At 35.5% G+C, this 15620-nt stretch overlaps 1 protein-coding gene across 8 annotated transcripts in view; it reads left to right on the top strand.

Moving 5' to 3' along the window:
- Nucleotides 1-15620, top strand: part of LOC124167063 (trithorax group protein osa-like) — a 57181-nt gene that overhangs the window by 28089 nt on the left and 13472 nt on the right. For 4 of the 8 annotated variants that reach the window (XM_046544844.1, XM_046544849.1, XM_046544841.1 and 1 more), the window contains exons 8-10: nt 950-1120; nt 7993-8136; nt 13180-13635. In XM_046544844.1, coding sequence (XP_046400800.1) covers nt 950-1120; nt 7993-8136; nt 13180-13635 — 771 coding nt within the window. The remainder of the gene's footprint in view (nt 1-949; nt 1121-7992; nt 8137-13179; nt 13636-15620) is intronic. The other 4 variants (XM_046544846.1, XM_046544847.1, XM_046544845.1 and 1 more) reach the window with 4 other exon arrangements.

Raw genomic sequence — 15620 nt, forward strand, 5'->3', positions numbered from 1 at the left:
TTATGACAATAATAATAATTATCCTTCTTGATTTTAAGTGCTTTTATCATTAAAAGATAATCCTCTCTTGCTACGTAGGCTCTGGTATTTTAAATAAATTAGTAAACTTTTCTTGCTACTTGAAATTTTAATAATCGTCATCGCTGTCCGGTATAAAAGATAATATTTGAGTTACTATTAAAATTTTAATCAATTGCAAAATTCCTCTCTAACAAATCTAAAAAGTCTCAAATGATATTCAAGTATTAAAATTCCATTTTTTATGACGACCATGTTTTGTTAAAAAGAAGAAAATAGCTCCCTTAAATTATCGAAAATTTCAAATATGATTGATGAGAAAGTGAAATAATTTTTAAAAGAACATTTCAGGTATCAAAAGGTAAAATGTGGTGTGCATACATCATATTTGTCTCCTAGCGAAAACGTCTGTAATCTTACAATCTAATTTAAGAAGAAGAAGTTATCTTCTTCTTTTTAACAAAACGTTGTTTTCATTAAAAAATTTTTATACTTTAATATCATTTTTGTTTTAATTCATCCGTGTCATTTAATAACTTCATTTCAGGGTTAAAGTAAAATTGCTAAAATATGTAGAAACTGAAACATTTTACAAACAGGGTTTGTGCCGGTCAGGGCTGTCAGAGAAATAGAAGTCCGGATTGGAAGTTGGGGAAATTGGATTGTGCTCAGAAAAAACTCCATGGAGTCAGCAAAAAGAGGAAAATCGTGGTAGAAAGGCTATCAAATCAGGGTATAATTTGGGAAATTGAAAATGTGAAGTTTGTTTGAATCATGTCATAATTGTACCTGGGTCCCCTTTCATAGAGTTGACTGGGAAAATTGAGCATACAAAGTGTGGAAGTGTATGTGAGTAGAATATATATGAGTGGAATAACTCTGTGGGTACTGTAATACTGAAACTTGTCTTTGTGTTCATGTGTTTCTGCAGCAACTGCGGGAGGTCCAGCAGCAACTGCAAACTCTAACGAGTCGTAAAGGTCCACGCTCAGCCCAAGATAACATAGCAATACAACACTTGTACTTACAGCAACAGCGAATTCTTCTTACTGGGAAGATAGTTCCTACTATTCCAGGGCAGCATGCACAAGGCGTTCAGTTTGTAAGTTAATAATTCTTGTTCTTTACATACTCCATGATATGACACATGCATTATTTTTGTCCACAATTTTCTTTTGACAAAAGACTGAGCATGGATGTAGAAAGGCCTTTATGTCCAAAAGGATTTCTGCATTAATTATCAAGATCAGCATGATATTCCTGGGTAGGTTTTCCATGGCAAAGCTCGCGATGAGTGTAGGTTTCTAGGTGCTATTGATGCATTGGTTGACTCAAGGAAGGAAAATTTTCACTGGAGGATCTTTTAGCTGGCTGACTTACAAGATCGCTGTTTTCGTATGTCAAGACAGCAGCTGGAGAGAACTTTGAAAACCTATGCTTATCAAGGTCTTCATAATTTCCGGCGTCATCTAGTATGATTTTGTCTGTTAGCAAATTGGATTTACAGGAGTAGTTTAGTGAGTCCCACCTCAAGGCCTTAAACGTAAACCGTAGTTATTAAGTGGCCTCCAATCCTGTTTTATCCCTAGGATGAGTGAGAAATCTCAAATACCCAAAATTTCTGTGATCATGGACATCCTCACCCAGCTAAAACCCAGGAAGAGTTAATGATTTCCCTGTATAATCTTATTTAGTATCTGATAGCCTCATTGTAAAATGCTGTATCAGCATTAACTGTCAACATCGCCTTTGCATTGTAGCCCCATCTCAGCCCTTTGTATTGAATTAAGCTGTTTTTGTCCTCCCTTGTTTTATGGGTTCTAATAGCATGGAAGACCTGTTAATAATGATTCCAGGTGCAAAAAAATACAAATTTACTTGAAGTTTAAATCAATATACACAAAGTTCCAAATACCGGCCTATGCCCTTAATTCTTGATTTTCCTACCAATTAATTTGTGGACCATTAGTTGCTGTACCCATGGCCCTAATCTGGATCTTATCTGATTGTTGTATCATATTCATTTTCTTGTGTCTGGTAGAATGTTTTTAAGAATCGTGTGCTTGATTAGTGTTTGAATTGAAAGGGAGTAATAGGAGTTAGTGACCGTCATTATAAAGTTAGGTATTTACTTTCCTCTCAGGTCTTTGCTCACAAAAGTACCACTTATCAAAGTTTGCATACCAATGTTTAGGGGGTTCCTGTTTTGCTATTGACTTGAAATTTCAAATATCAACTTGGGTTCATCGAATATATTCTCAGCTCTAGCAATGAATGCTGCTTTTTATGGTTAATGCTGCTTTCTTGAAAAGATTTTTGGCTTCTTTATCTTAACCTATAGTCAATCTTGTAGAATTTTCTTAGTGTCATTCCAATGTACTATTTTTTTTCTTTTTTGTGTTATTATTGGAATTTAAATTTTTTCCTAGTGTGATTCGTGTTATTTCTCATGTACAATTTATTGCACGAGTGGTTTATTTTATTAATGTGGTGATAATTGTATTAGCCTCAACAACACCTTTTTTCGCTTTTACCTCCCTTAGATTAATCTCATTGCTTGGTAAAACCCATGCATTTGTGCAAAATTACTGCCTGTCTGTTTCGATATCTCAGCTAATGCTTTTGGTGGGTATTTTTTGCTTCCAATATAATCAATCCTAAGAATTTTCTCTACGGGAAACAGGCAGTTGTTGAAAGTTGTGGAAAACATGGGGAGGTGCTGTTGTGGTGAAGTTTATCTATCTTTGTTGTATCTGAATACCGCCCTTGAAACTGCAAAGTGATCATGATACAATCATTCCAGTTCAGAGTATAGATTGTGTTAGCATTGAAGTTTTAAAATTGTATGTAATGTTACGGTCTTTGGGTTTTTTACCATTATGCTACTGACTTTGTAGCTGCAATTTAGGTGCATTAATATAGTGTTTTTTTTAGTAATTTTTTTTTCATCTTACTATGCACATACTTAAAGCTGTATCAGCTACTAAAGCCAATGTTTATTACTGATGCTTAATGTCGACACAAACCATGTGCACTTTAGTCAGGCCAGGAATTACTTATTAACAAAGAAATACCCTGGAAAATCAATCTCACCATAACTTTCCTTGTTTAATTCTGCATTCAGTTATGACTAAACGTTAGTGATTCTTAAAATGAAATCATTTATAACATGAGAAAGTATATTTATTTTTTTCGACTGATATTTATGTTTACAGAAATGAGTGTTGTTTGTAATCCTTCTGGAGTTGTAACCTTAAACATAATAAGAACTGTGAAGATACATTTGTAAAGCTACACTTTGATATAAAACAATAACAACATAGAAGTGAAAAAAGAAATTAATGGTGCTATTAGCTTTTATGTCTCATTTTTCACTCCTTAGTTATTCTTATCCTAACTAGAGTGTTGTTTATTTCCTCTTTACAGTAGTTGATGAAATGGAACATCGCTCAATTTTCCTCTTAAATATCGGTGCACGACACGTTTTGTTGTATACTGTACCACTGTCAAGTGCCTTTTTGTTGTTGTATACAATAAAGCATTTTGATCGCCTATATATATTAAGTGGAAAATTGTGCAATCTCTCAATTTTAATACAGTGGAGCCCATTTATCATGAACCCGCTTATAACTAAGTTCCGCTTGTGCATATAAATTGGTCATGCAGCAAGATATATTTTATGTTTTCAACCTCTTCAAAGTTTTTATAAAACATTATTGCAATGTCATATTTATTTTTAGACATTGAGAGTTATAACTATATTCAATTATTTTTGCCCATGATTACTCAAGGAAAACTCCACCATTAGCTCCAGAGCTCATTTTCTCAGACAATGCGCAACCTCCCGTCTCTGCCCTGGGATGGGCGAAACCTATATCTGTAATAAACAAGGCACCTCTCACCCCCTCTCGCGAGCCTCCCCTCCCTAACTCCACCGTCGACCCTTCCATTGTGTCAGTCCATAGTGGGTTTTTTTAATCTTGTGCTGCGTTACTTTAGTTTGCAATCATATAGATGGTGTTATGATATTGATCACTACATAAAGCGATAAAGATAGAAGAAAGCGTTTAGTTTGAATAAAAAATTTGAACTTTCCATGAACATAGACAATAAGATTAACAAAACCGTTGTTGCAAATAAAGTGTGAATTTTCACTCAGTGCCTTATTAGGTAGATAAAAAATCAGAAGGTTGGAAGATGTAGTGCGCTTGTGACTTAAGAAGCTCATTGGAAAAAAAATCTGAGTCTTTAAGCATGCAGATATGGACGATCCTATGTTTCAAGTTGCCACAAATGAAGAAAACTCTGAACATCCAAAATCTCATCTTATTTCCTAATCCAGCTTTGCGTTGCTTTTCCCAAAATCCATGGTAGGGTCGACTCTTCCATTCAACCCACTTCCTTCCTGTCCAATCAAACCGTTCCTCCTTCCCCCCTTCACTTCTTGAAAGTGCCAAAAATAAATCTTACTGAAGTGGCTTTTTGGCAGCCAGCTTGATGATAATGATTAAAATGCAATGCATGTTTTATTTAATAATCAGGCTCTAATGCTTGAGCAGAAATCCGTTCTCAGTACTGTGAGTCCTCGTTCTACGTCACCCCGTTTAACATCATTTCGCAATAACGTCACGAAAATTTTAAGACCGTCATTCGTTTATCGCACCTACGATCTGGATAACGTCAAGTCTTTTAAATTTCACACGGAAAAAAAAGGCGAGGCGGTGGGCGTTGTAAGTTGTTCGTTTTGTGGGCGGTAATACAGTCAGTCTAAGCAAAGTGTAAAACGGTGTGTTTATTCTTAATTGCGATTACGGTTTTAGCAAAAATTTCTGCTAAATGAATTCTTGCGTAGGTGCGCAAGGTTTTACTTGGCATAATGGTTTTCAGGAACCTAAAAAGTGATTTCAAGGCATTTTTCCGTGTAGAACTCGGAGTTTTTGCCGTCACTTTTTTCGCCGAGTTTACAATTTTGGTACCTGTAACTGCGACGATGTTTCAGCGATGATGATGCCGAGGCGACGCTCGCCTGGGCAACCACCATAGCGAAGCCGAAAAGCAAATGCTGGAAGATACAAAAATGGAGAAGGATTTACGTCACTGCTGCTATTGTCGTCGATGAAGACAGGAACTACTATGCGATAGTTTAGCATTCCCACCGTAAAAAATGCCCCAGATATGATACGCTAACATTTTTTTCGCGCAGGAATTGTGAGGTCTAGGAGCCGATATTCACTTTTTTACATTGTTTCTTATGGGATATTATGCTTCGATTAACGTCATTTCGTTTATCGTCACATTTTTCAGGAACGGTAAGTGACGTTAAACGAAGACTCACTGTACATGAATTCCTCTTCCAAACTATAAGGACACGCAAAATCCCCCCACCCCTTTCATAAGCTGAGCAAAGCTCACCCAAATATGCCGGGCAACTCCCAACTCCTCTTAATCGAAGAAGTTGTGAATGTTCATTGATTGTTTGGTCCATGCTGACGGTGAAATAAACTTCCGGCCCCTTCAACTTCATTATGCACGAACTCCTCTGTATTATTATTGATATGCTTAATCAATGTTAAGGATCCAACCATATCAAGCCGCAAAATGTACATGGTACTATATTAGTATGTATTGGTCCTTATACATTTCTTATAAAGGTGCAAAAACTCTGTGCATGGTGATATTTTTGGGTGATCTAATAACAGGTTTTTTAAATAAAAGGTATCTTAACTGTGAATATACCTTCGATTAACTCTCTCCACTGGTGGACTCATAACTTGAAAACTTGTTTTGGAAACCATCCCCTGGTCTTATTAATTATCTTGTAGTAACAGCTAAAGCTTATTCAAATCAACATTGTTCGTAGGCTAAAGATAGCATTAACTAATTATTATTTCATGGCACCTCTTAGGGTTAGAATTAAATACTGATCATATTGGTGCAAATTAAATTCAAGCTTATTTATTTGTTAGTAGTATATTTTTCTGGAAAAACATGTGCAGTGAAGAAATGTGTATATTTAGTGTATCTTTAATTTTATGTTCATTATATTACAGTGGCGTAACTAGGAAATTGCTCTGGGGGGGAAGGGATGAGAGGGGATGGGCGAAAGGCAATCTCCCACCCACCACCCTCCCCCTTTTAGGAAAATTTCGGAAAAATGACATGCGTGCAAATAAATTTTACATAATTTTAGCACTTAAAATTTGGGTTTCATTAAAAGGTTACGTTAGAATATACTATAAGTCAAAACTAGACAACAGTTTTGAATAATATTTTTATTTCTCTGAGGCTTTGGGGGGATCTATCCCCCCCATAGTTACGCCACTGTTATATTATTTTGTGAATTTTCTACATGGCCAATTTAGATAAATCAGTTCTTAATTATGTGTATTTTACATTTGTATAGTGGCTTGAGTGCATTTTATGCTGTAAATATGTGGGTATTTAGCATTAAATTGTTCTAACTTTCATATGCTTAGTTTTTAAGGTATTGAATGTCTTTTTAAGTCATGTTTTGTTTAGTTGAAGTTTACATGTGATAACCAACAGCGCATTGGGTGACCGTGTACATAGACATTAATAGTTGCAAGCATTAGGTTTTGGAATCATTTGTGTATGTTCAAGCAGAGCAACAAGGGTAAGTGCAGCTGTAAAACTTAACTGAGTACATAGTTACCTTTGTTTTCATATTTTTTATTGCTTAAATAATGGCGTGAATCCGGGAGTAATTTGTTAGTCGACATGAATTCTGATTGTTTCTCTACTTAGGGAAACACTACTGACCCTAAATATAGCGCCTTAAGCCATGGACATTATTTTTAAGAAATGAGTCATACATGTCAGACTTATGATTCATTGTGCAACAGATTTTTTTATTTTCATCGATCTCCTTCAGTTTATGCTTTATGTTTTACAAAAGACACAGCCTATGAATTAATGGAACTGGCTATTGAATGTATGTCTGTTTCTTTAAATAGAATGGCAAGAAAAAGGGGAATTAAAGATGTTGTAATGAGTACTTGTCAATTTCATTGTCATTCATCATTCATGATGGTCACTGGGCTTATGAATTCATAGAAATTTTTTTCGTAAATGACTCAATGAGTACTACTTTTTGAATAATTAATAAGTGCAGCAGAACCCCGATCTATCGTTCCCGCATTGATCGTTTTCCCGCATTCATAATTCACCGTTCCTGGTCCCAAATAAAGTTCCATAAAGGCATTGTAATTTTTTCCTTCGTTCCCTGAAGTATCGTTTTCCCGCATTGATCGTTTGAAGATCGTGGTCCTGTCGTATAATTTTCCCGAGTCCATCGTTTGACAAAAATGAGACGAAGTGTTTACCATGTGTCATAATTATTGTTGATTGTAATAAAGTTTGAAAGATAAAGATAAATATATTTTTCTGTTTTTCGACCTGTCGTCTACCACATGAGGTATTTATGATGAAAATTTAACCCTTTCACTGATTAGGCACTGACGTCATCAGCTCCTGTGTGTGTCCTTTTCTCAGCTAATGCTCAGCCTCGTTTATTGGTGTTGCATGTTTAGTTTTTTTTTCACTCTTACGGGCAATTCTTTTTTCGATGAAATATACTCATGGAACAAGTTAGTGAGCCAAAATTCTGATGATGTAGCCAACTCAAGAACAATGTGGTGGCAACTGTAACATTTTTTTTCATTTCAAACTTATGAGAGAGAATGGCTGAATAGGGAATATTTTTTTGCTATAACCTATATGTCTCATCCATCCTCCTAATTCTTGTAATGAATTATGATTTTGGGTCAGAGTGAATGACAATATCATATATTTGACTTAGCATACCTTTGACTAAACAAGACATGACTGATAATGTGGCCTATTAGCCTCAATTATTTAATTAAGACTTTTTTTCACTGCCTGAAATGTGATTCCTTATGTGACTGTGACAGTTGCATGGCAAATCCGTAACTCTGCTACCTATCTTTTCTGCAGAGTCCCATGCCCCCCTCCTCTTCCTCTTCTGACCAATCCTCAGCCTCCCTGGTTTCTGGATCTGTCGGAAATTCCTGTGGTGGTAAGAGATTAAAGGCTGGTTCCTCCCACAACATATGTCTGGCTAACCTTCCTAAGCAACCAGTGAGTATAGGTGGTTGGTCTTTAGAGCTACATTGCATTGATTGTAATAAAGGATGGGTCGGTTCTGTTTTTTGTTGAATGAGATTCCAATTTGGTTTTCATTTCCAGTTCATAGGGCAAGGGCTCCAGCTCACACCAGCCCCGTTATATCACTTAAGTTTAGCAATGTTGGACTTTCATTGGGTGACCATTCATACCGCAATCATGATGTTCTGGTCTGCTTTCTGCAAGTTGCAGACAGTATAAAAATAGAATTGGCACAGTGTACCATGAAAGGTCCTAGTCCCAGGGCACATGATGATCTCTACCCCCTAAATTATCGGTCAGGCCCACCAATTTTTAACTTGGTGTTTCATTTTTATTGATTAGTTTTCAACAGCTGTTAATAAATTTTGGCCAGGTTTACATAGAAAAGAATGCAATATAACACATCTGAAGGGATAGTTCCTGTAACATCCCTTTTATTTTTTAGGGTAATTTTTTTAAGTATTTCGTGTGAATTATGCCCAAGAAAATTTTTCAAATTGGATTTTGTGCAAATTATTTCAGTTATGATTCTATTTTGGAGTTGGAGAACTGGAAACTGAACTGACTCATCCATAATTTAAAAGTATATTCTATGGTGGCTCTTGACAGCTGTATCGTGTGGTACTGATCCTGTGTTTAGTCATTAGTTAATGTAGAACTTCAATTATCCATTTAGTCATTAAATAATGTAGAGCTTCAATTATCCATTATATATTCTAATGGAGGGAAGACTCAGTTGATATGAATAAAAGATGAAACCTTTCAATACTCATTTTCTTCAACATTTTTACTTAACTTTTTGTGTCTTGCTTTTTCTACTTACTACACTGTGCCTAATCCAGGGAAGTATGACATCTTTTTATTTGGGATGGGGAATGAATGTAGGGAAGTCATTCACTCTCAAGTTGGGTAGAATCTATAATAAAATCAGTGATTCAACCCAGTGGTTGGTATGAATAGGCAAGGGTAGAACTCATATGAGACTTAATCACAAGTATGTGAAGATCACACGAAAGGGTAGGGGAGCCAGAGCCACCTCAAACTTCAAGAATTTACTCAGGGTTGTCCGAAGGTTTCACCCAGGATTTGAGAGGAATAGGAGTTATTTGATTGGACCAACTAGGGAAGTGATGCTTACTTAAATGAACAGTTAATAAAACGATGGATAATCAAGGCTCTGCTTTATTCGTTCTCAGCTAACCATGACACACAAATATTTAACCTGTTCTTAAATGAGACGTGTTTGAAATCTTGTTATTTGTAAAAAAAATTGATCATTCTGAGCTGGAAAATCATGAATGCTGTGAGTGAAAGGGTTTAGAATTGCTTAACAATGCTGTCATGGGTGGAGGAATAAATTATTTTCCAATCAAATTGCATATCTCCTTTAAAATCCAATTGCTCCCTTTCATTTAAGAGTATTCATTTTATGTGGCAGACAGTCAGTGCCCAATGAGCACAAATTCTTTCAAGGCAAAAAAATAATTTTTGGCTTGTGAAATTTGTAGACTTTTGAATTGATTCTTGATGGAATTTTTCCCAATATTTTGGTTGTTCCTCTTGTTAAGCCTCTTGGGTAAAGAATTGTAAGTAAGTTGATGGTGGGTCTTAAATTTTGCTCTTGTAGATAGGCATATGCTATTACTGAGGGGAAAATTAAAGGAGAAAAACGAACAGAAGATTAATGGGAAATATTATACCGTATGAGTTCCATTGATATATGGATTTGCTAAGGTCATGTTATAATGTCCCTTATCACTTCAATCTTTGGTCAATAATGGTGGGAAATATTTATTTTGGTTTTCCCAAGGATATGGGTCCATCTAATTGTCTAACAGTTAATTATAATGATTTAGGTATTATTATTAGTTAAGTTATCATATATTGAATTTCTGTACTTCATCGATAGATTTAATTGTTTTTTTGTGAAGTGGAGATTTTCAAATGGAACCAAATCAAGTCACACAACAAATTTTGTGCAATCATTCTGAATTGGTAAAAGTTTATAATCTAATTGACACAATATGATTCAGTTTTTATTAAATCTCCTCTCAGGATTCATATCGGTCAGGGAAGTCATTGAAGTGTCAGAAAAATTAGATGATGGTTAGGGTACCAGAGCAAATGGATGAAAATCATAGTTAAATACTGGATTTTTGCATTGTTCAAGTGCCCAGGTGAACATTTTGCTGTCATCCTGGCTTGGCCTAGACAGATTGTGCTGACTTGGTGCTAATTTCTACTCTTTTATTTCTGCCGCTACTACTATTACTGCTTGACTGTATATCACTACATATATACCTTGCTGCATTTTTGCAAAAAAATTAATTTTCAAATTAGTGCTTAGCGATTTAGAAGAGGACAGGAAATTTTTTTAAAAATCAGATCGGAAGTCGCGGAAGTGTGAAGGAAATTGGAAATCAAAATTTGGGTGAACCCTGAGTCTGTATGAAATGTTAATTTTCAGTTAGGTTAATGATGAAATCGTTGAATCTTTTCAGGAAATTATGGTTTATTTGAGCAGATTTGATTCTGTTTGGAAGCATTAGCACTGCAGTTTTTGATTCAATAGATACATATCATAAGTCGCCTCCCTTCAGTGATATCATTTTTTAAGGGGTCATTTTTTCCACTATTTAGCCTATATATTTTCCATTCAAGGAGTCAATGTAAATGTTCCCTCATTTCAGCCATCGCCTCAGTATATCTTTGCCCCTATGGTGGCTGCTTAAGGCAGCTTTAATTTATGTCCGTGTATAATAGTTAGGTACACAGGGTTTTCTTATCATTAAACGTCAGCATTTTTTGGGGTTCTCGCTTCCAGTGTGCACTCATCAAGTGATGTACCTTCATGAGAATGTCACTTTTAATTTTCATTCCCTTTTAACTTTATTTAAATTCTAACTTCACTTACTCCACTAATTTTTTAAAAAATAATTGGTGTGTGTCATGCAAGCAATACCAGTGTATATTTTCCTCATTTTAATTATTTTATTTTGTGTACTGTGTCTATTTTAAGTTGGGATGGTTTTTATAGTCCATTGTGTGAAAATATTTTTGATACTGTGATTTTTACCTATCTTCTCTCCATGGTCTTTTGATCCTTTCACCTTCAGTTAACTGAGATAGGGCTATCAGTTGTCACTTTCCACAGAAAGGTCATTGGTCAGATGTTGGGTGGTGCGCTTCTCTCTGCCAGTCTTAGATTATACTGCCTCTATTTAATCACACTTAAAGTTATTTTCACAGAGATTTCAGGCTTCAGAATCTTGTGTTGATAAAGATGCATTGAATGTTCATTCAAGTTTAAATAAATTCTTAGAAGTAGTAATTAGAAGAAGTTTTCTTTGGAATTTTTGAAGTTTTGAGGTAAAATTCAGTTAGTTAACTGTAATTGGTGGACTTTTATGAGCCTGGGGAGATAATATTTTGAAAAAGAAAAGCAATTGCTTGGAAAAGTAGCATATTTTGAATCATCTTAATTCACAGCTATACTCGCATTGATTTCAGATGGAAAGTAATGTGTTTTTCATTGACCTTAAAAATCAGAATACATAGTCAGTTGTAGAAAATAAGGTTTATTGAACCTCATGTAACAAGGGTAACCTCCAAATGTAGATCAGTTTCTATAATCTAAAGATGCTACACACAGGATGAAAATGACTTGAATACTATTCCTATGATCCTTAATTTCCTCCTCATTAACAATATTTAGCCAAAAATGTTTAGGACTCATGACTTCAAATGCATTGCCTTCATTTGCCTTTGTCTGTAGCATTCAGCGACAGGGCAAACTCAAAACCAATTGGAGTGCTTAACTAAAAGTTTCTGTAGTTTAAAAATGGTGCGTTTTTGACCAGGACATCATCAGTAATATTGTTTCCTACTGGCATCTGCTATCCAGGGTTAAAATTTCATGACTTAATTTTCCCCACCACAAATATGTGGAATAACAAATTTCTGTTTTGTTAGTAATTGATTTTGAGAAATCATTAGGTTTGACATGAGGTTAAAATAAGTTTTTCCTTGGGTGCTGAAATAATTATCATAATCCTCAAGAAAGTGCAACTGAGGTCTTTATAGCATAAGGTGTTGCACGGGCCCGCAAGCTACCTGAGCCGCAAGCGCTGGGGGGAGTAAGGACGACTCAGTCAGCTGGCAAGCCCGTGGGTGTCACCCTACAGTTACAGACTATAATACATTCAAGCTCCTATATTTTGTAACAGCGAGTCAGTTATATATAGTTCAAGTCATGCCTCCTATAAGTTCTTCTTCATTCAATATGTCCTAAGTAAATTTAGAAACCTCGTTGTAGCAGTTCTTTTTTTACGTAATTTTTTTTTTAATTCTTTGGATGATTTGGCCATTGCTGTAGACTTAATCTTTAAATTGTACCCCCTGATGTTTGCCGAACTGTATAACATTCTGGAATTTGTTTTTCCTTTCTGTAGGGCTGATGCTTGTGTAGTTCAGTTTAAAGACCCGACTATATAGTCTTCATGCAATTCAATCCTTAATTCGGCTTAGAGCGTAGGATGCTTCATTTTTATGTGATTTTTGGTTTCCCTATCATTATTTTTTCATTTTCGTGATTCGTAGTGATTTGCATCAGATTTGGGGCGTTTTCGATCAAGTTCACTTTATTCCAAGAATACTTGAAAGTCATGGTTAGTGATCTCATTCATGACACTGTTCAAACTACCCATAATAGAGAAATCATCTATTGGTCATCGCCATCTTAATTGATTAAGGTTCTGTGGGAGGTATCAGAATTTCAATGCTCATTTTTTGTAATGTGGTGATGGTTGGTAGGTGTCCCATCTGTTGGAGTTCGCTCTAAAAGTGTCATATTTGAGATCACTGCCCTTAATTTTCGAGTGAACTCGAAATCAAGTTGTCTTGATTATTGGCGCTTTCTGAAAATGCCCTTCGTATGCTTCATGACCCTTACCAATGATTGCCTTATCCCGTTAAATACACCACCATCTTCAGCATTCCTGTCTTGCTTTACTACAGGTATCCTCTTCCTCTCCGCAATCGCCCACCATTCGGTATTACCACCAAGTGGGGAACCAGATAATCCCATTGGCTCCTCAGCAGGCAGCGACCTCAACAGCAAACCAACAGCATGCCAGCGGAGTGTCAAAGAGCATCAGTTGTGAGGCGAGGCCAATTAAATCAAATGTGGGTCCCACGGGCAGCATAGCATCGCCTGAACCTCCGTCCCCATCAGCCACCGTCCATTCCCCATCTGTCTCCTCAGCTCCTCCCATTGTCAATGATTGTACTCCCATGACAACTTGTCAGAGTGGCCCGAATTCCCCAGTATCCACAAATAGTGTTGTCGGTGGGAGCATAAATGTGCAGGGTCCGCAGAGGGAGCTGTACGTTTGTATTGGGGGTAATAATGTTTCGGCAGAGGATGAGGGGGATTCGTCTAGTGTAGAGTCTGCTTTATCAAAGCAAATCCAGGTTTGTACCAGTAGACAGTTGTCTTCGTACCTTGTCGTTGTATTCTTTGTTTTTAATTGACCCTGTCATTGGCTAGTTTGTGGATGCAACTTATGACTCCAAACGTATGTTTCTGATATGACTGTAGGTGAGAACGTCGTGTTGTTGTAGTGGAATGAGGGACTTACCATATAATTGCCTGCCTCTTTCATTTTGTTGCTAATTGCTTGTACGTCCACTTCATTTGTTATATTTCTATGCTTGCTTTGTGTTTTTTGCTCGATAATTTTGAAATTTGGCATTTTTGCTCTAAATATCATTACTGTCCTTCCAGTGATACAGGAGATACTAGGGGATTGAATTATAAAATTTTGGGTAGTTAAAAAAAGTGTTGTGCTGTCATTGCTTTCATACATAACACAAATATTCTCAAGAAGAGGAGAAATGGTATCTATAATTTCAGATTTGGTTTTTGAAAGCATGAAAGTTTGAGGGATTACACCTAAAATAACTGGTCAGTCACGGATTTTAATGATTTTAGAGTAATTTTAGGTTCCCTTTTTTTACTGGGTGAAAAGCTTAGGTCTACAACTGTTAATTGGCCAGTTAGAGGTTTCAATTAATTTTTATGAATTAAATTTGTTTTTCATTTGTTTTTAAGTTATGGAAGTTCTTTGATTGTTTAGATTCCATGAGAGAAAAAAATGGCTCCGTTTCAGTCGTTTGGAGATTAATTGTTTAGTTAGCAAATGCAATCCATAATTTAACATCAAAACAATCATGCCATCGAATACACAGTATTCCATTTCTCTGTACCTACCCCATGTAGGTATGTGTGTGGTAAACTGAAAACTCAACCTTCTGTTACTGTTAGGTTTGAGGAGAAAGCAAGTCCAAGGTTTAAGTGAAATCCTAGGTCTCTTTGCAGAACAAATCAAATAGATTTTGCCGTGGTAGAAATTGTTTGAATGTGTTATGATAATTGAGGAATAAGGAGAAAATATTACGCATTCATACATTTTTAATGTTTTACCTGGATTAAAATAAAATACATTAGTTGAAGAAAATAGCATGTCTAACGTAAACAAATTTTGTTGGCAAAGTTATGAATTACCGAATACCTATTCAAAGGTATATACCTACCGAATACCTATTCAAAGGTGTGAAATTCACTGTCAAAACTTCCATCCATTGATTCATATGCAGTGTCATTTTTCAAAAGTCTATTATTTTATTAAGAATATTTTATTTTCAATTGTATCTTGTTGATAAATTTTCCGGTCTTCTCGGTTGAGGAAAATTATATATTTTTACTTTGTTTTATCACAGATATAAGTACTAATGAAAATGGTAAAAAGTTCACTCAAGGTAAAAATAATGTGTGTATCATGTCATGCCATTTCCTGTTTTGGAATCTAGGAGTCTTTGATGCCATTTTATTCCAAAGAGTCCTTGACTATCAGAAATAAAGGTCTTTGTTATTATTTTCTTCAAGTACTTTCAGAGCCCTGAGATTGAAAGGAAGGCTTTTACTCCAAAATCACTTTAGAATTAATTTGATCATTAAAGGTCTGTGAGGTCACAGCATAGTAAGTTTGCAATGCTTGAGAAATTAAAGTCGTTACTTTTCAGTATCTTACAATCACTGTACAGTTCAGGACAGAGGAGAGTATCAAATTGGTGCTAGTGTAAAGGGAGGTATTTTAGGTCTTACATCCTTTTAGCCTATCAAACTCATTCTGCCATATATCTCTAAACATTCTAATTCTGCTAAACCTTTATTCTCAACAAGTGTTACTTTTATTGGTATAACTTAATCTGAATTGGTAGCTATTGATACTTACTATCCAAATATTGCGAATATTGTCTGTTTAGTTATCTGCAGAATTTTATTGTGTATCTTCTCCAGGGTTTTTAGTTATAAGGTCATATTATTAAGTTATGTGAGTTAAATGTGTAATGTTGGAAATTGAATACCTGTTTAGCATTTTAAATTAGTATAGTAA

Source organism: Ischnura elegans, chromosome 10 (assembly GCF_921293095.1).
Source record: "Ischnura elegans chromosome 10, ioIscEleg1.1, whole genome shotgun sequence".
NCBI classification, from domain to species: domain Eukaryota; kingdom Metazoa; phylum Arthropoda; class Insecta; order Odonata; family Coenagrionidae; genus Ischnura; species Ischnura elegans.